Consider the following 22538-nt stretch of genomic DNA (forward strand, 5'->3'; position numbering starts at 1 on the left):
TATAAGGGTGCTTAGGTACATAAGATACACAAGAGACTATGGTTTGCATTATACCAACCATCCAGCTGTGATCGAAGGGTATACTGATACGAACTGGATTTCGGATATGAAAGATTCCAAATCAACAAGTGGGTACGTGTTCCTACTTGGTGGGGCAGCAATATCTTGGAAATCATTCAAACAAACTGTAATTGCTAGATCCACAATGGAGTCTGAATTCATTGCCTTAGACAAATCTGGGGAAGAGGCAGAATGGTTACGTCAATTCGTGGAAGACATTCCACAATGGCCAAAGCCGTTGTCGGCAATTTGCATACACTGTGACAGTGAGTCTACAATTGGTAGATCTCAACGTTCAATGTATAATGGCAAATCAAGGCATATGAGACGTAGACATAACACGATACGACAACTACAGTCAACGGGTGTTATCACGATTGACCATGTGAGGTCAGAAGATAACATTGAAGACCCGTTAACAAAAGGCTTAAGCACGGATAAATTTTATAAGTTGTCGAGAGGAATGGGACTAAAGCCCGCGATAAAGGAAGTATGAGGGAAACCTAACTTAGCAGACTGGAGATCCCAAGAGCTAAGTTCAATAGGCAAACTTAATCATATGACCAGAGGCAGTCACTGTGGGGGAGTACCCCAAAACCAAAGGGAGTCTTGAACTTCCTAGTCCTTTCTCCTAGGGGAGTACCCTAAAACCAGTGACATTTGGGAGAGGTTAAGCATATTAAGGTTAAGTGAAATAACCATGATGCTTTTAATGATTCATGGGAATCACCTATGTTAGAAAGAAGTATGGTCGTTTCGAATGGAATTGTGGGGAGGCGCAATTTCTTAGAGCTCTCGCAGAACCAGGACCGTGATCCATGACCATAACGGACACAAGAATGAGGGGTTGACCAAACCAGGGAGAGTATTGTGTAAAGGCATATTGTCGTCTACACAAATGGGGGTCTGTTCAAAGTCATCGCGACTACAAACCGCTAGGAGGCTAAGTATGCTTCACAACGGAAGGTTCAAAGGGTAACACCTACCTATCCAGCAATACTCAACTGCTGAAACTTACTTCGAAGAATCGATTTCTATTCATGTGGGGGATTGTTGGAAAATTTGTTACGTGTGCATTAGTAGGTTGTTATGACACAACAAATGCACACTAATAGACATTGATGAATGAGATATCGATGTGTGATTGTGTGTATTTGAAAGAAAATACTATAGTGGTGTATCCCACATTGGTGGGATGAAAAACTTGTGCCTTGTTTTTCCTCTATAAATAGAGAGGTAAACTAAGTTGCAACACACACCAAACCTTACACACAATACAAGCATTGTTGCAAGGTTTTTCCAACCTCTTCTTCTTCTACATTTCTGGTTTCTTTTATTCGAACCTTTTTCAGGTTTACGGTTAACTCCGGCAGTACTACTGCTCTGGCTGTTGTACCCTGGGAAACAACGAGTTCTCTTGGGAGACTCGAAATATTGTTTTAAAGGCCCCGTGTTTAACACGATCCTCAGCCAAACCGTTTACATTTTTTTTGTATTGTATTTGGTTTATTTATTTGATTATGTATTGTATTTCAGATTATTGTATTGTATTGTATAAGTAATTAAACTATTTGTTAATTTTCTGTTTATTTACTCAATTCACGAATTCGGTTCCTACAGAGTACACTATTGTTACATTAAAGTATTTTGAAGTAGTGTGTACAACGGTGCGCTAACTCCAGCTCCAACTTAGTGAATGGTGCCTTTACCTTAGACATAAAGGGGTGCAAAGTTTACATGTTTTCACACCCAAATTTTATTTTGCCGGACCCGTTTTTTGTCACCCATTGGAACATATGACATCTCCTGATTGCTTCTCACCTCATAAATTTATGTCTTTCTAACGTAACCTACCATATGTACCCATATACATGATTTTTCTAGGCTATGTGTAGTGGTTTTAACAACACATTATTGCTAAAGTGTCACCTTACAATGGGACTTTAACCAAATCATTCTTTTATAAAGGTACAATCGTATTAAGTGCAAAATAAATTAAAAAATAAAATATGAGATTGGTTGGTTTTGAGTTGACCCGCACCCTCCCGTTTAGCCTCACAATCTTCTTTCCGTTAAAGCTTTGGCGAATTGGTGATTTACACCCCTCTTTGACGATTTTGTAATTGTGTTGATTAGGTTAAAGGGTGATCTGGCATGATGGTGGCGTCCCATGCTTTCTTCACTACACATATCTCAAAGGAAAGGAAAGAAATAATTGGAATGTGAAATACAATGAGTTATTCTTATTAAATAGCTAAAAATGTTTGAAAGCTATATTTGAGTAAAATTACACAATATGGGCACATCACGTGTTAAATGACATGTACGTAGGTATAACCAGATACATATGTAATGCTTTGGTGAAATAATGTGTTATTGTGTTAAATTGAAACTTACTTGAAAAATAGTAAATGAAACGGCTATAGCTTAATGAAATGAAGTACTAGAAAAGTAAAAAGTTACAACAATTATTGTGAAACCTTCACAAGGTACCGAGGTTTGTAAAGGGAAATGGCTAAAAGTCGATTATGCATAATTGGGAGTACCATAGTGCATACCATGATTGGATTAGGATGATCACCACCAATTTGAAACACCTGGTGAAAAGCTTGTAAATTATGATAAACCTTGGATCCATACTATATAACTAATAATGACTGATATTGGGTGAAATTGAAACTCATGAATTGTATGGACTGAATATATATTAGAAAGAATCACTCATTTTTCTTAAACGTTTTACAAAATATATGAACAAAACCAGTTTGATTTTTTCGTTTATGCATGTATATAATAATCTCCACGATATATGATATTACACTCTTAAAAGAAAGAAATCATGACGATATACAAATAACCTTAACCATAACAAGTGTAAAGATGCAAATTAGTTTTATTATATATGTATATAGATATAACCTAAGGATATGTTCTTAATGAAACATAAATAAAAAAAAAATTTAATGATTCATATTTCTTGTTTCTCTTTACAACATTAGTGCCTCTTAAGATATATCATGGCTGTTTGGTTTTTAATTAGCTACTTTAGCTTACACAATTGTATAAAAATTCTATTATAATTTAGTCGGATAACATAATCAATTATGTTTTGGTATATAAAAAAAGATCGTACAATCAAAATAAATATTTTATTTAACAATAATAAACTGGAAGAGGTACTGGTACAACAAAACAATTCATTAAAAAAAAGAAAGAATTTCCCAGACACTGCCTTTTGGTACACGGGTATGACATGCCTAAAAGACAGAGCTGAATAAAAGACCATATGATATGATCGTACAACCCCACAATGCACATAGTACAACCCTAGTCCATTTGATTCAACCTGACTTGGCTCCCTCACAGTGCATATACATACATTTGTTTAATTTCTTTCTGTTTTCCATATTTCCACTCTCTCTCTCTCTCTGACTTTTATTATTATTCATTCCAAACATTCAAACACATTTTCCCATTTGCTTGCTTGCTTTCTTTCTTTCTTCATCGGTAAATAATAATAATAATCCCTTGTATGTATCTTTCTATTCTTATTAGTATTATTTTTAATATGGGTCGATCGTCTTTTTGTTCATATTTCACTCCAAGATTCGATTTTTAAGGCGTTTTCATAACCTTTTCTTGGTGGGTTTGATTCATTTTTCAAGGATTTCAAAAGGGTCTTTGTGTTTTTAACCTGATGATCACATACTGTTCTTGATCATGGTTATCAAAGCTTTAAGTTTGTTGTTGTAAAGATTTTCTTGATTTTTGTGTTTTTGTTATCCGTCACACTCCTAGGGTTCATATGATTTTAGGGTTTTCAAGTTTTGGTGTTGTTGATGGTTTTGTAATCTTTTTTAAGGTTTGTTATATGAAGTCGGTTGACCGATGCTAATACACCGGTTTTGTTGTTGCAGTTTGCAGGGGTGTTGAGCTTATTTGATTATCATAAACCTATTAATTAACCAGGTATGAATCTGGTTTTTGAGTTAAAGATGCCAAGTTTGACTTTTGAGTGCTAATTTAGAATTTTGCTGTTCATGATGTGATTGTCTATATATATACAGGTGTTTTTGTTAATTAATACTGCTTAGTTTCAATATTTTGATGATTGATCTGAAAATATTATATGAAACAGATTTTATTGATGTTTTACTGTTTGTTTTTGTATAAATGAGATGAATTAATGCCTTTACAACTTACAAGCCAAAACAAAACTCATATGGCAATAAAGTTTTAAGTACTTGAGACTAGCAAAATCATCCTTTTAAGTTATGTAACTTTTCGCTGCCTTGCGTCCCATCTACAAGGGGAGAGTTGTGGGTCTCGCTAACTCATACCATAAATGGAACCTATGTGTACCTTTGTTATGATTGAGTGACCCGAATAGGTGTGTTTAGAGCAACTTTAGAAAAGAATCCATTTAACACATTAGTTCATATGTTGCCTATCTTAACTTTTAGCCTTATTTTTATTTCTTTTTTCTTTTTTTGTCATTTATATGTCGTTTGTAAAATGATTAACGTGAAAAACAGTATGGTCGCTAAGGACCGTCAAAGCAAAACCGACTCTCCAAAAGTGGAAGTTGGAGAGATTGACACGCGGGCCCCGTTTCAGTCTGTCAAGGATGCTGTAAATCTTTTTGGTGAAGGTGCTTTTTCCGGTGAAAAGATTGCCACCAAGAAAATAAAGCCTCAGTCTGCTGAGGTACATTGTTTCTAGGGCTGTAAACAAAGCGAACGAACACGAGCAAAGCATGTTCGTGTTCGTTGTTTACCTTTAACCTTAACCTAACAAACAATCAAACACATACTATTAGACGAACGGGGTTTTCTTGTTCGTGTTCGTTCGTTAAGAAAATGAACATGTTACTGTGTTAATGTTTGTTTATGCTCATTCATTAACAGTATAAACGAACGGTTCACGAATGAAAATAACTGAACATAGATTAATGAACGTGATTGAGCTAAACCAATTAGAAGTAGATGTGAAATGTGTTGGGTCTATAAAGTTATTAAGACTATACTAAATTGTAATGGGCCTCAAGAATTTAAATAAATTTATCAAGGAACGGATTTAAACAAACGTAAACTAACGAACACAAGTGAACGCAATCGAATGAACATATACAAATTTAAATGAACGAGCATAAACGAACATAAATAAACGAACATGACATGTGTTCATGTCCGTTCATTTAACAATTGTGCATGTTTGTTCGTTTAATTAGTAAAGAACATAAACGAACTTCCAGCTGAACGGTTCACTGAACGTGCGGTTCGTTTACAAGGCTAATAGTTTTCCTTTATATTACTTTTATTTTTTTATTAGTATTTTAGAACTAATTATCTGGTTATGATTACTTTTCAAGCGCGTACTAAAATTATCAACTTTTTTGTAGAGGGTGCTGGTGAAAGAAACAAAGCTCCATTTGGCACAAAAAGAGTTGTATAAGTTAAAAGAGAAGTTAAAAAGTGCTGAAACTACAAAAACCGGTGCACTAGCCGAGCTTGAACAGGCAAAACGAACAGTTGAGGATCTAAAGAAAAAGCTTGAAACCGTTAATAAGGCAAAAGAGGCGGCAATCAAGGCTGCAGAGGCGGCAACGAGCCAAGCAAAACAATTTGAAACTGGAGAAACAAACGCCAATGGCGGTTTGAAACAGGATTTAGAGAACACAAAACAACAATATGCTACTGTGTTTACCGAACTCGATGCTGCCAAACAAGAATTAAACAGAATTCGCCTTGATCGTGAGGCGGCAATTGAAGAACAAAATGCTGCTATTAAACAAGAAACTGAATCCGAGCTTATAAAGAAAGTTACTTTGGATCGAGCCGGTGAGATATCAAAGGAGATTTTAACTGTTCAAAAGACCATCGAGCAGGTGAAGCTTGCAGTAATGGAAGCTCATCAACAACAAGAAAATGTGTACACCGAGAAAAATGTTGAGAAGTTAGCACATAAAGCGGCACTTGAAGAGTCTGCAAAAAAGTTACTTGCCTTACGCGAACGGTTCGACCCACAAGCGTTTAAAGATCTCGAAACCCAATATGAACAAACGACATCCGAGATCAAACGACTCCAAACGGGAATGGAGAATGTGAAAGCTTCGGATCTTGATTCTTTGAAGAAAGTTACATTAGAGCTCGATGAAGCTAAAGAATCGTTACAGAAGACGGTTGATGAACAAAACTTGTTGAAAAAGTTGTTGGAGGATTTAAAGATCGAGCTCGAGAATGTTAAGAAAGAACATGAGGAACTGAAACAGAAGGAAGTTGAAACCGAAGCTGTAGTCGGGAATCTGAATTTGGAACTGAATAAGAGCAAAACCGAGCTTGAAAACGCGCGGGTTGAAGAAGCTAAAGCTACATCTGCTTCTGATGAAATGATGCAGACTGTTCAACAGTTGGTTTCCGAAAGTGAAAACGCGAAACTGGAAACCGAAGAGATGAGGGCAAAAGCGGAAGAATTGAAGAAGGAAGCAGGAGCTTTGGGGGTTTCTTTAGAAGAAGCCGAAAGTAAACTCAAAGTAGTGTTAATGGAAGCCGAAGAAGCTAAAAAAGCCGAGTCAAAAGCTTTAGAGGATATAAAGATAATATCAGAAAGAACCGATGCTGCACGCGCGTCTACATCTGAATCGGGGTCCAAAATCACTGTTTCCCAGGGAGAGTTCGAGGCGATGAGCAGGAAAGTGGAGGAGTCGGAGAAGCTGGCGGAGATGAAGGTGGAGGCGGCAATGGCGCAGGTGGAGGCGGTGAGGGCCAGTGAGAAAGAAGCTATGAAGAAGCTAGAAGCAACACAGAAGGAGATTGATGAGTTGAAGGCGGCAACCGAGGCGGCTTTGAAGCGGGCTGAGTCAGCTGAAGCCGCCAAGAGGGCGGTGGAGGGGGAGCTGAAGAGGTGGCGGGAGAAGGAGCAGAAGAAGCCGGCAGAGGCGGCAGCGTTGATACTTCAAGAAACACAAATGCAGCAGCAGACTCCATCTTTGCCTTCAACTCCTAACTACAAGCAGAGTCCACCACAGAAACCGAAGACGAAAAAGGTGCTTGTTAGCAATTTCAGTGGGATATTTCAGCGGAAGAAGTCACATATCGATGGCGGGTCGTCACCTTCATATTTGCCTGGCGAGAAAGCTGTGTAAATTATAGTGTTTGTGTCTTTTGGTGTGGTGGGTTGGTTGGTTGGTGTGTATATGTTTAACCAAATTTGAGGTGAGATCTAGTGGTTTTGGGTGAATCGAACTTTACGTTTGAATGTTTGATCATAGATTATGATTAAGTTTCAACTTTTGAATTGTGAACGATTGTTTTGAGTATTTTATACGATTATGAATATAATTTGGCTAGTTTGTTATGGACTGGAACCATTATAATGTATGAGGCTTGTTTCACATCGGTTGTATTGGTAACAAATGTGGGGTTTATAATCCAAATGATGTATTTGTATTTGAACGCCTCACGCAGCGTTTGTGGGCAAATTGAGGGCCATAAGTATTATGCCTGATGATGTACCCATGTTGCTTGATCAACATACTGAAGGTAATTACATTATTGATATTTGATATTGTTGGTATACAAATGATATATGAACATGGCCAAATAGACAAAGAAAATGTGATGACCATGTGAAGCTAGACATATTTGGATTGTTGTTTACAAACTTTCTTAAGTTGGGTACCGAGGGATCGACAAACTGATGTATTCAATACGAGACTCGATGTTTATCAACCTTTTCAATGATTAAAACCATGAATATTTCACTATTTAGTTTTCTTCAAGGAACAAATGGGTTTATCTAAAGAAAACCAAATGAAAGCTCAAGAGGATGGGGAAGATGGCGGTTGCTGTCGGGTTTCAAACCCGCCTGAAAATGCGGTGAAGCTTAACTTTGAAAGGAAGGTTAATGATGGAAAGAAAAGGGGAATCAAGAATAAGATTTCTATTAATGTTGGTAAAAATGGTGCACCCGAACAACACAAGGTTTGCACCATGCCAACATCGACATGGCTCGAGACATGGGAGAGTCAAGACGCGTATGCGGCTCTGGCTCTTATTGGTGCTGCTGTCTCGGTTGCAGTTGCGTATAACTGTTATCGACAGTTGGGTTAATCTGATTTTGTATTTTTATTGTGTGTGTGTGAAGTATTCATTGTTTTGCATAGCAATGTTATGGTTGGGATATTGAATATGAATGTCATGTCATCAGGAATGAGGTGTTCTGTTCCTGATTCCTTTGTTTGCGTGTGCACTAGATTTACTACAAATTTGCAATTGGAATAAACCTGTTTGATTTGCATGTGCTACTTCGAACCTAACTAGTGTAAACAAGCCTAGTCTTTCATGAGCTACTCGAAATCAGCTCGCTAAAAGCTAGAATCAAACCAAACTTAAACGAGCTCAATCCTAAACTTTATATGCCGAGTTTTACACGAGCTTAAACGAGTCTCTCGTTAGCATAATGAATGTATAGTAACATAACTTATTTTGCAACCGGTTGTGATTTCAATATTGGCAGAGATGGTTACCGGCTAAAGTGAATTGTTTCACTTAGAGACTATTACTAGATCGTATTCCTACGAAATCGACACTTTTGATTAGAGGCATTGATGTAGGTGATAACATATGCACGGTTTGTAGTATTGTTGCAAACTAAAACATAGTAAAAACATTATTTAGTTTAGGCCTATTCATAATCATATTTAAACCCAACTAAACCTACTTCTGTCATTAACCCGTTACACTAGAAAAAAACCCAATGAATGACCAATATGATTTAAACTAGCAAATCCGATTAACTTTGAAGTTGTTGAAAGGATCAATAATGTCCCAAGAAAGACTTATTAGATTGAAACGCATAGCCATCGAGATCGGGATATTAGAGAGTATGAACTACGAAGATTTGATCAACAAATTTGCTTCAAAAAACGCTTCGAGAGCCTCGAGATTCGTGTAACTATTTAAAATAAATCATTTTACTATAATAGTGTTTTGTTTTGCTTAATGTTATCACGCTTATCATTCTATTGGCAACTATAATACTATATACATATAAGTTTTTAAAAGAAAAAGAAAAAAAAAACTCCCACAAGATCCATGGAGGCTAAACGATTATTAGGAATGACCCTTGTTGACACTAAAAATTCACAACTAACAATGACAAGGTTAAAAGATTTGAACCTAATTAGCTAGCCTGCTAGTTGTTTTCTTTAGTACAAAAGGTTAGTTTGACCACCGACCGTAAGCTAGGGATGGCAAAAAAGCCCGAGCCCGACGGGTATACCCGAAACCCAAAACAAATGGGACGGGTATACCCGAAATCCGATGGGTATAGGCCGGGTATGGGATTAAGATTTAAAAATTTTTGCGGGTACGGGTCGGGTATGAGATTAGATGATACCCGGCCCGATTACCCGAAACACATACCCATTTACCCGAACCATATACCCGAATTATATACCCGAGAAATTCTTTGTATTTCATAGGCTGTGAAGCATATATATATATATATATATATAATATTACATAAAAATTATAATGATATTCAGGCCTGTAAGCGAACCGAACGTTCGTTGAACAGTTCGTGAACCGTTTGGCGGGAAGTTCGTTTATTTAATAAACGAACGAATATGAACACAAAATTTGTGTTCGTTTAATTAAATGAACGGACACGAACACATGTTCCATTCGTTCATTTATGTTCATGAACGTTCGTTTATGTATTAATAGAAAATAATTAAATATTATCTGGATATGTCATTTGCTTAAAGGTTTTATATTTGTTAATTTGTGTTCGCTTATGTGTTTTCATTTAAGTTTGTTTGTGTTCATTCACATTGGTTCATATATGTTTATTTATGTTCGTTTATCTTTGTGTAGTTATGTTTGTTTAGATTTTAAACAAAGGAACATAAACGAACACAAATGTCCAATTTTAAATAAACGCACATGATTATAAATATTTATTTGATTAATTATAAAGTTAAATGAACGGACACGAATATGACTTGTTCGTATTCATTCGATTCGTTTACAGGCTTTTAATATTCATATTGATGAATAATTCGGTCTTATTCTCTAGCCTTTACCGATTTTAATTGTGTTTGTTTGTGTTCGTGAACCGTTCGTGAACACATTAATTTCCTTAATGAACGAACACGAACAAAGAATCTCGTTCGGTAAGTGTTCGTGAACCGTTCGTGAACACAATATTTTCTTAACGAACGAACATGAACAAGGCCTTGTTCATGTTCGATCGGTTCGTTTACAGCCCTAATGATATTACTTATTTATTTTCACACTTTCATATATGGAGTGAATTATATTTAACTTGTAATATTTGTTGTATGAATAAAAAGTATAAAATAATTATAATGATTAAAAATGTACTTAAAAATCCCAACGGGTATACCCAATACCCGCGGGTATGCCCGATACCCGACGAGTAATTACCAGACAAATACCCGATGGGTAATGGGCCGGGTATGGGACACGGTTTTACAAACGGGTACGGGCATGAAATTACCAATACCTGGCCCGTTGCCATCCCTAATGTAAGCATTTTTATTGTACCTCTAACTTAAACTTATTTATGCTCTTTTCAAAACAAAAAGAAATAAAAGAACATATTATAAAATTTCATAAACAATAAATCAAATTCATAGTTATTAGGCCCTCTGTAGTGGCCATTGTCTATGGGGGCAGTTTCCCCCAAAACACTCGAGAACACCAACCACGAAGAGATTTGGGCTTCAAAATAATATCCTGCTGATTTGTATAAAACGTTTGATGATGAGGTAGGTGGGACCAAGGAGGCTTTTGAGCCAATGAAGAGGGAGATGGAGACGTTTTGAAGGGTTTTCCACTAATTATGGTCTTAGTATCATTTCAAAGTTATCCAAACCCCGAAAACATACAACGCCATCCTCATTAAACCTAAATCAAGCACTAGCATCAACAAAATTAAACGAACAGAAACACACACCTCAGACGAACATATATGCAACAACAGACTTTGATACTTGTGTCCCCCACCGCTCGTCAATTTTTCCCTAGCCATATTTTAATGCAACACATAACTTCACGTTATAACTCCAATAACATGTCACGACTTTGAAGGTGGGGGATTCGACTCCATGGTATGCATTTGATTTTGCCCATGCTTAATATGGGTCTGTATGTGTTGATTTCCTCAATTTGTCAATTTAGATTTATGTATGTTTATAAGTTTTTGGTATTGTGTGACAACCCGTAATACCCATACAAAAATTTACCCTATTTAAACGAAATTACGTTTCATAATCATCCAAAGGTACATGCGTATTAACTAAATCATTCAAATTCTAGGAAAACATCATGCTTGCATAATACACACACACACACATCTATGGTGGTTATAGGCATAACCGCGCCACACGTACAAATACTCGACACACAAAGAAAGTTGGTGATACTATCTTTTAAATATAAAAATAATACTTATATACTTGGTAGGAATAACAATACACACACACACTAACTTTAGAACCCGTGTGAATCACAAAAACTCAAAGAAATAAAATTAAACTATTGAAATTAAATGATTATAATTAAAAAAAACCCTTATATTTTATCAAATTAAATAGTTTAATAAGGTCAAATTATATTTTCTAATGGAATATTCATACGAATACGTTGTGCATTCACACACAATTTCTTCATAATCACGAAAAAGATGCACCTGGTAATTTTATAAGTTATAATTATGTATTTCCAATGGAATAGCGAATTCTAATAAAAGATGATAAGATGTTTCAGTATAAATGACATAAAAAAAGAACATCATATATAAAATTACACTAAAACACGCCTTTGTATTACAGATTTGAAAAAGATGGATGAGACCTCTATGAATCCATGGAGGTTGAATAAATAGAGAAAATAAAATTGTTATTCGTTCATAATTTCCTTTTTGTTTTATCTTCTTAGACCTATAAATATCGTTCATTAATTTTTCCCACATTCATCCCCAACACTAAAATGTGTTTATAATTTGATTTAATAAAAAAAGGTAGATGTAACATCCCAAAATTTCTATGAATAATATTAATATATTATTTATGCCGGAAGAATTAGTTTGAGTTAGTAGAAGAATAATAAAATAATAAAGATAGAAGGATGGTAGGCTAATTAGATGGAAGAAATTATGGATCTAAAAAGAAAGATGGGCCTACGTTTCATGGGCTTAAGGGAGTATAAATACTCCTTAAACCCTAATCCTTTCCATCTCCATCCATTTTACACATTAGCCTCCACCATAAAAAAACATACACTTAAGCCAAACACTCTCTACTCTAATATCCAACGATCCAAGACCAACCGAAGGTAAGAAATCATTTATCTCAGCTGACCAAACATATTAGAGCTCGGCACCTCAGCCCTGGGATGCCGTATGAGCCGTTTGGATCTAGACCTAGCTTATTTCGGGTGTTTAATCAACCAAAAACGAGCTTAAGGGCCACCTTAGCTCAAATCTGGACACCCCGAAGCTACCTGGGTCATAAGCGATCAAACCCCGATCATCCATGGTGGTTAACGACGGCTGACGACGCCGGAATGGAAGAAAAACATTAAAAAAACGTAATAAGAAGCTGAACAGAACGTATACGCCGTATAAGTTGGCGCCGTATAAGTCTATGAACCGTACAAGTATGCTTGCAGCGTGTATGTATGAAAGCGTATGTGTATGTATGTACCGTATGAGTATTATTAACGTATAAGTATGCTTGCAGCGTGTATGCATGAAAGCATATATGTATGATTGTACCGTATATGTGTATATAAGCGTATATGTATGCATGCAACATGTATGTATGACTTATACGCTATAGGACTTATGCGCTAGATAACTTATACGTTGGAAGGAACTTATACGCTAAGGAAAGCCTTATACGCCAAGGAGGACTTATACGCCAATGAACTTATACGCCAGAATGATTTTCCAAATAAACGAAAGATAAACAGCGTATACATATGTAAACGATAGATATGGACTTAAATGGTGGTTAAGATAAGAACAAGTAAAAGATTAATAATGAAAGGTAACGTTTAAAGTGAAAATTCGATTTGATTAAATAATTGAACTTCAGCTTTTCTGATGAGGTTTTTGGTAAAGGCTTATTAAGGAAAATAAGATTTTTCCAAGCTGATCTGGCAGCTTAACCCCAGCTAGGGGCTCTGCCCCTTGGACCCTTCTAGGGGCTGCCACCCCTAGAACCCCGCTGCCAGGGGAGCTGCCCCCAGACCCCTGTAGCTAGGGGTTATAATAACCAAGGAATATGATATGGATATGGATAGTTAATTGATACATGTAATTGTTATACAGTTAGCCGCACCCAATTAAGGAAATAAGTTACCATTAACTCCGAAAGGAATCGTACCCAGGTGAGTTTCTAGCCCCCATTTCCTTGTTATGTTTTCGGGCTGTGTGCATACTTGACGTGATTAGTTAATACACTTACCATAAGTGGTAAATGTATGCCTTGTATGATTTATGTGAAAGTTGTAGAAGTTATGAATGAATGCTTGTCGATACGTGAACGATCTTCGGATATTGCTCGTATCGCCAGGGAAGGTGATCGTTAAAAGATGTGATTGTTTTATATATGATGTATGAAGGATATATGTAAGTTATGTATGGAAGTTTATATATAAATATAAAAGGAAGGTAAGGTAAGATTGTATGGAAGAAAGACTCTGAGCCCTAGTATTACTCGAGATAGAAGGGACCGGACCCTAATAATATCCGAGGTAGAAAGGGAACGGGCCCTAATTTTACTCGAGGAAGAAGGGACCGGACCCTAATAATATCCGAGGAAGAAAATGGACCGAGCCCTAACAATACTCGAGGCAGTAGGGCGTAATGCTCTTTAAAACGTATAAGTATGTAAAGTAAGAATAAATGTAAAGTATGAAAGAAAGAAAGAAAGAAGGTATATACTTACGTATGTACAAAATAAAGATAAGCAGGTTAAGGATATAATATGTATCTTCCAATGCGTATGTGAATGTATTGTATGTTACCTGATTAACTAGAATTCACTCAGCGTAGCTGACTTTTAGCATGCACGCAGGTAAATAGACTGAAGCATCTAGCTTGAGGGAGACACATGGTCGGAACTGAGGAAGCTGGCATCCGAAGATTTGTCATGATGTTTAAATAAACTATTTTTATGTTATGTTTTTAAAGAAAAGTTTGAATGTTTTGTAACGAATGATTGAAGTTTTATTTATTCCGTGAAATTTTAATTTAACTATGATATTTAGAACTGTGTTTATGAGTATATCCAATGCCAATGTAGGGCACCGGGAACGTGGACTTACAGTAGATATGACTTCATTAAAGATATGAATATTTTTATCATACTGACATAAATACCCATATATTTTTAATATCTATAATTTAGGTAATTGTTTACTTGATTAAATGATTGATTGATATGATATGATTACACTGGCATAAATAAGTTTTCATTGAAAATAGGAAAATAGTTTGATAAGAAAAATTTGGCAAAAATGAATCTGCAAGTGACATGTGTCCCAAGTTATTTTACTTTATTAAAATATTAGCTTTAGAGTCCATGTAACACACATGATGATCTAAATAATTAAGTTACAAATAAAGCAATATATAATGTATATAGAAAAATGTATTACATCTATGCTTGTATCATTATACATAAATTGATTTTATTTATATCACAAAATGATTTTTTCAAAAAAAAAACTTAATAAAAAAATAATGCACGTGAAAAAACATACCCAAGAACACTCCATCTATTGAAAATTTATTCTCAGTATCATATATGTATAATTGAAAAAAAATTGGTTATGAACCAATTTGGAAAAATACTTCTCATATAATAATAGTTTTGAGCTACAGCATGAAAAATATATTAATAAGTTTGAGGGGCTTCTCGACTTTGCTAATTGACAAAAAAAAAAAAAAACAGGTTAACTTGTTCAATTTTGTGAATGTTTTGCTTCATTTGAGCATAATTTTATATGACATGTTTCAAATACAAGATTCTGATCACTATTCAAGGAAGAGTCAATGCTGACCTGGAGGTGGCATGGCAGAAGTGTTTGTCATTGGGAAAAATACGCAATGTGCAAAATCCAGAATCTTTTGTCTATTTCCAAAAATGCCCTTAAAAATAAATTTGAAACCCAATCACATCTAAAATTCTAACTTTCATTTGTTTACATTTTCAAGTCAAAACTTTGAACCCGTAACAGGTTTAACGATAAATATATTTGCGTTCTCAATTTTTTTAAAAAATATTATGATTACCAATGTTTTACATTTAATAAATTTGAGCAAACTGTAGTTAAGTTGTACCAAACGATCTAAATTAGTTAAGTTGTGCCAAATAAATTAGATGTTATAAACCGGTTTAAAAGCTATATGGGTTTGGTGAGACGTATGACCCGCATATTATTTTACTATAAAATTATTTCTTAATTACAAATAATATCTTATTTTTTAAAAAAGTTAGATATTAATTTTAGTACATACCTATTTTATAGGATTTTCATATCAACTATCTGGTGAGATTAATTTTTATTTAATGAGATGTTATAACCCGTCTAAGGACTATCTGGGTTTGGTGTGACCCATACCCGTGAATTCGAGTCAAATGCATGAGAAGCCTCAATTTACAAATAATGCAATCTGGTGTCTTGAGAGAATGTAGGGAGAAACCAGAGAGCTTTTAAAGGTTTCGTTTATATATATATATAGGGTTTGGATCAAACCCTATATATATATATATATATATATATATATATATATATATATATATATAGGGTTTGGATCAAATACAAATAAATTAACGCGCTAATTGTGAAAATAAAGTAATTATATATACATGTAGAAATTACTCTATGATGTAATTGCATGATTCTCACAACTAACACGTTAATTTCATTTGTAGGTTAACTTTTCTCTCTCTCTATCTCTCTCTCTCTCTCTCTCTCTCTATATATATATATATATATATAGGATTAGGTTTATTTCAGAAGTATTCTTAGTGCGAGAAGATATTTTAACCAATCATATTTTTTCTTTTTCTTTTTTGATTTATTTAACTAAGAGGGTAGATTAGTAAATTGTTTAGAGTTTTATTTTTGTTAAGTAATCCTAATTATGGTAACTTGTTAAGTAAGTTGGCTTGAGTTTTATTTTTATAATGTCCCTGAATCTTTGTATCTGTTATTATTGGGTCATGTAGGTATGCTCTATATAGTTTTTAATAGTGACTTGTGTAGGAATACTTTTTATATCGTTTGGCATGTTTCATTGTAATTCAATAATTGTGAGTGTTTTCATTTTTATGCAGTTTATTTTTACCCGTTTGAAATAGTTTATTTCAATTCAATAATTGTGACCCGGTTAACGTGTTTTCAATGTAATTCCTTAATTTTGTCCTGTTTAGCATACTGAAACAATGCCAATAAGCTGCAAAAACCAGAGGGAAAATATATACTGGATTTATAATGGTGGGTTTACCAAGATCATTCTTAATTATATAACCAATTGATTACATGAAAACAAAATATATATAAAAATAAATTGATACAATAATAAATTTAAATTGAACCTGGCCTGGTTAAACTTTATATGAACAATAAATCTAAACAACTACTATCAAATTATTTGCTAAACAAATGAATAAACAAATGCTGCCAAATTGTTTGGACTCAGAACTAGCGTATTAGCATGTCTTGGTAAGGAAATTCAATTCTTCCAATCTTGTGCTTTTTTTTCTCGTGTTCCTCTTCATGTGCCTTCGACAAACAAGTCAAAACCAATTGCTTATATAAAATTTCTTCAGTTTGTTGAAACTATAAAACACATCTCCAAATCGCATAAATAAGTTCACCCAAATAACAAAACAGTAAGTTCCCTACGGGTATCATAACCAAAACATTATGTTTCATAAATGACTTAAAATCAATATACCTACACTGCATAACTGTATTGTACTCAAACAGGTCAACATATACACAATTCAACATGTACACAAACAAATAGAACACCTACACAACCAACATTTAATGATTTCAAGAAAATCTCATTAATGTACAAACAATTATAAAAACAAGATTCAAAACAAAAAGTAGCGTTTTCAAGAGACCCAGAAAACTATAAAGAAAAGATAGATTGAAAATCCTAAATAGAATAAACTTACCAATTATTTGTTGAGCTCAGTAGCAACATCTTCATGGTTGGGATTATTTCCTTGACTACTTCTACAAAAATAAACACAAATCATTATGCCACATCTCTCTCCATTTCACTTTTATCTCTATAATCGGTTTCTTTTTATGGAAAGAAGAATCTACTATGCTTTAACCTTACAAGAATGACATAACCTACACAACCTACACATAACATAATATATACTATCCACTCTACACAAAACATAATTTATACTCAAATTAACACCTACACATAACATAAAATATACTACACATCCTACATCAATGCACCCCTACACATCAACATACCATACACAATAAAACCACAACATCATATACATAAAAAATAAAAATAAAAAATAATATATTATAAATTACACAATCCATAACCTCCTACACATAACACATAAATCTACTTACACAACAAACCAAGTTCCATTCACAACATCAACAACCAAAACTATTCTAGTTTCTCTTACATAACAAACCAAGTTCACCAACACTGCTAATCGACTTAACCTACACATCAAACCCAGTTCACCTACACAAAATCCTATGAACACTAATAAAAACATAAACACTCATATACAATATCAACATTCCCTACATAATAACAACATACCATACAGAGTTTCCAATTATGTTTTGAATTTCCTGCCAACACAACAAACAATGTTGCGACTCATAATTGTAACAAACAATATGTATCTACACATTCTACAATTATTCATAATATCACCTACAAAAATCAGCATATTATTCAAGACGTACTGTGTAGGGACTTTTAACATCAAGAAAAACACATACACAAAAATCTAACGCATGCCTACATAATTTAACATCACTACACACAGACCGAACATCAAAACCACATACAATTACATCATTTATATCACCATCATAACATATATAAAGTTTTCATAGTAATATTGTAATCAATTCCTAAACAGTAATTCTACACAAAATATTACACATTTTATGCAACAAAATACCATACACAGGCAACTTGTTCAAAGTTAACAAACCTACACAAATAAAGTAATTTAAAAAACATAGAATAAATACACCATGTAGTATATATAAACTATTCATATTAATATTATGGGTACTTTCTGCGTAGTTATCCTTAACAAAATCATATAATTATTAAATTTAAAATTGAGTTTATATATAACTAAAAAAGGTCCAAATTTTTGTCCAGACATCCATGATATATACTATTGAATTCCCATTTTGGGTAAACATTTTTTTGGGAATTACGCACCTATTTGATGAAATACAGTAGGTGTTTCTTAATTATAGTTTGATTGAAACAAACAATACAAATTTACTTACATACCTCAACTCCTTACGCCCTGCCTGATCAACGATTATAATTAAAAAAAATCCCCAATTGTTCTTGACATGAACACAATCCCTAACACTGATGGTCAATCACTGGCAAATACAATAGTGTAGTTAAACCCTTCAATTTGTTGCGTCATTTGTAAGTGGTGGAGGGATTTTTCACGATGCCTATTGTGAATGGTTTGTGAGTGAAATAAGGGCTTAAAGAACAGAGAACATACGTTACAACTTCTAAGCCCTCGGCTTTAGACTATTTTGCCCTTTTTAGCATAACACATCTGTTACATTTTTAAGATAATTACAAAAATGCCATCTTTTATTTTAAACCATAGATGTGTATAATCAATGGATGAGATTCACTTCTCTCACTTCTCACTGTAACATCACTTCTCGCATGAACCATCCCCTATATATATATATATATAGGGGTGGGATCTAGAGAGAACTCCCCTTAAAGAGAGAACTAGTAAATAATTATTTTTAACTATTTTAAAAAAAATTATCTTGTGATTTTTTTCTTTCCTCATTCTAATAAGATGATATTGATACTAAAAAAAAAAACTTGTCGGTGTAGTACTGTAGTGCATATGTGCACTAATGCCTATTGCATATATACAATAGTGTTTTATTGCATATAATCCAACACAATTGCATTATCCAATACACACTATTGAATATATACAAATACGACACTAATAATTGTATGGAAAACACATTATCGCATATATATAATACAACACTAATGCACATATGCACTATATCGACTCTTTTTTTAATTTTTGTATATAATATAACACTATTGCAAATAAACAATACAAACAACTATATATATATATATATGTTATTCAACACTATTTCAAATATCAAAATGCACACTATTGCACATATGCATTATAAAAAAAGTCGGTGTATTGCATATATGCATTACTCGTTAATTTTTTTATTTTTTTTGTGGTGAAGAATAACAACATATAAGAAGGATGGAAGAAAAAAATTTTAAATTTTATTTTTTAATTAAATTAAAAATACTTTATTATTAGTTCTATAGTTCTCTCCATAAAATGGAGTTCTCTCATGATCCTCTCCCTATATATATATATATATATATATATATATATATATATATATATAAACAGGATAAAATACATTTTATTCTTAACACGAAAACAGTGAGAACCAAATTTGTTGTTATTATTAGGTTTATTTTAATAGGTGTTTGTTGTAATTTTTTGTTCATATTTGCTAGTTTTCGATTATGAGACGTTATAAGTATTTGTTGATTTATATTTTGTTGTTATTATTAGATTTTTTCTTTTGCTGTTATAAGTATTTATTGGTATTTGTTGTTATTATTTTGTTCTTGATTGTGATTATTTTGTTGTATATTTTAGGTATTTTTCTTTGTTATTATAAATCATTGTTTATGTAGATTGGTATTGTAGTTGGTATTGTTTCTTACGTTCTCATTTTTTTATAAATTAGTATTATTTCCTACGTTCTCATGTTAAGAATAAAATGCACATGAACCTTCCCATATATATATATATATATATAAACAAAAGCTCCCTAAATTCTCTCAAGCCACCATATTACTTTATTTGTAAATGGAGGCTTCTCAGGTATTTGACTCGAATTCACTGGTGTGGGTCTTACCAAACCCAGATAGTCTTAAACGAGTTATAACATCTCACTAAATTAAAAATTAATCTTACAAAATATTTGATATAAAAATTCCTATAAAGTAGTGATATACTAAAAATTAATATATGATTTATTTAAAAAAAGATATATATTATCTATAATTCAAAAGACAATTTTATAAGAGGGTCATGGGTCTCACCAAACCAAATAGCTTTTAAACCGAGTTATAACATCTCATTTATATGTGAAACTCTTTCATCATCAAATACTAAGTATATTATTAACTTCTGTACATTAAATAAAATTAAATTACAAAAAATATAAATATTATAAACAAATAATGTAAAACAACGCCGTATATATATATATATATATATATATATATATATATATATATATATATATATATATATATATATATATATATATAGGGTGGGGTTAGAATAAGAAGTGAGTTATTTGTAAGAAGTGTGAGAAGTAATATCGGGCGTTGGCTGTGATCATCTGATGGTGGATATTGTTAGTGTGTTTTTAGTTCGGTGTGTTTTATTTTTTAAGGGTAAAAAACACTTCTTACACTTCTTAGGATAGCTTTACTTCTTATTTTAACCTTGCTATATATATATATATAATTACTTACCATAATATCCTATGTGTCACTCTCACGTTGTCCTCCCATTCCTCTAAAGCCACCAGATTGCTTGATTTATGAATGGAGAGCTCTCATGCGTTTCACCTGGTTTGACCCAGATAGACCTTACACGGGTCATAACATGGTATCATCCTTACAAACCATCTGTCCCCTTTCATCTCCTTCTTTCAATCCTGAAACCATAACCCCACAAACATCTAATACAACAATGCGTTTACCATCACCATTCCATTCGCATCTTCATCTCTATCCAACAAGGATGCCAATTCCTTTACTGTACTTGTGCCTACCTCCATGAGCTACCCTGAACTCGAAAGCAACCAGAAATCATGCCATCTTTCTTCTCCACACCCTTCATCTGAAATTGAAGAGCTCCCATGAATTCTTAAACCACATCTGCATGTTAAACACATGCCCTAAATTTGATGTTAATAAGTTCGTTGATTACTATTTGATTCGTGTTAGGTTACGACCACGACTAGGGTTAAGCTTTATTGATTTGTGATTTGGTATTTTTATAGGGATGAAGGGGTCTAGAAGCGAAGATGTTTCTGGTGGTGGTGGTTTCCAATTTAATAAATTTCGAAACAATCGCATACGAATACACTGTTTAAATTGATTCTCGGTTCGGTTTTGGTTTGTCTAAGAATACCAAACTCACAACTCTTAAGGATGTATCAGGGATAATCAAACCTTCAAGGTACTACCTTTAATGCTTCAAGATATTATATTCAACCATATAACCGTTAATGTGTAATGTTACAGAAGGACACTTCTATTGAATCCATTATCTTCTAGAAAGACAACTCTTTTGTTGGCTTTGGAGGAAAGCTAGACTCAAGCTTAAAGGTAAGCATAAACCTGAGTTTTTTTATACATGACTATGTCTTATAACTTACACTTAGTTACTACATATATGCTTTAATTTATAAATACTAATTTCTTATTTATTTAAAAATTTTAAAACATACATGTATTATTATAATTTAACAACTTTATATTTAGTATAATATATTTTAATCATATGCAATACGAAGTCATTATATATCATTGATAAATTAATCTTTAATTATATTATTTTTATTACAATCTCCAGATAAATCAAGTTATCACAAGTTTACTATCTCGACATGATCTCCTTTTTCACAACTAGATGTATAATAATCTTTTTAAAAGAAGTTGCTCACTGATACAAAGGTGTTGAAATAGTAGATTTAAGGGTGTGTGATTTTCTCGTGAAAATACAATAATATATTAGTTAAAAGTAATTTACATATATAAACTATCATTAATTATTTCAAATAATTTATTGTGTGAGAAAATCTGGTTCGAGAGCGGGTTTTCCTAAAAGAGAGCTGGCCAGAGCATATTGTGTCTTATTAGACCGGATTGCATACGGGTGACGAGTTGAGTAAGATTTATTGATGTTGATATGAGTTCTGTTATGTAAGGCCCCGTTCCCGGTAGCCCTACTTTAGGGTCGGATTTACTCATAAACACAGTTCGTACAAATCAAAGTTCATTAAAATTTCGCGAAAACGTTAACTTAAATCATTCGTTACAAAAAATTTAATCTTTTCTTTTAAATCAGAACATAA

The 22538-nt window shown here is 33.4% G+C and overlaps 1 protein-coding gene and 1 long non-coding RNA gene across 3 annotated transcripts; one reads left to right on the forward strand and one right to left on the reverse strand.

Moving 5' to 3' along the window:
- Positions 1 to 3458: 3458 nt before the first annotated feature.
- On the forward strand, positions 3459 to 7419 carry LOC143598363 (WEB family protein At5g55860-like). Of its 2 annotated transcripts, none has more exons than XM_077076599.1 (4): positions 3459 to 3567; positions 3978 to 4029; positions 4596 to 4767; positions 5462 to 7419. In XM_077076599.1, exons 3-4 carry the CDS (start codon positions 4597 to 4599, stop codon positions 7202 to 7204), a joined length of 1914 nt encoding a protein of 637 aa, XP_076932714.1. In that variant the 5' UTR covers positions 3459 to 3567; positions 3978 to 4029; position 4596; the 3' UTR covers positions 7205 to 7419. The 2 variants fall into 2 exon arrangements, with proteins under 2 accessions (XP_076932714.1, XP_076932719.1); XM_077076604.1 differs by lacking the exon at positions 3459 to 3567 and adding an exon at positions 3572 to 3590.
- Positions 7420 to 16709: 9290 nt separating this feature from the next.
- Positions 16710 to 18960, reverse strand: LOC143597956 (uncharacterized). Its single transcript, XR_013147018.1, has 3 exons — positions 18640 to 18960; positions 17291 to 17351; positions 16710 to 16943 (listed from the first exon to the last, which is right to left on the reverse strand). It is a non-coding gene; the product is annotated as an uncharacterized LOC143597956 (long non-coding RNA).
- Between the last annotated feature and the right edge of the window lie 3578 nt (positions 18961 to 22538).

This window comes from Bidens hawaiensis, unplaced genomic scaffold, assembly GCF_021521415.1.
Source record: "Bidens hawaiensis isolate Kalapana, Puna unplaced genomic scaffold, B.hawaiensis_p1.1 tig00001842_1, whole genome shotgun sequence".
Taxonomy (NCBI): domain Eukaryota; kingdom Viridiplantae; phylum Streptophyta; class Magnoliopsida; order Asterales; family Asteraceae; genus Bidens; species Bidens hawaiensis.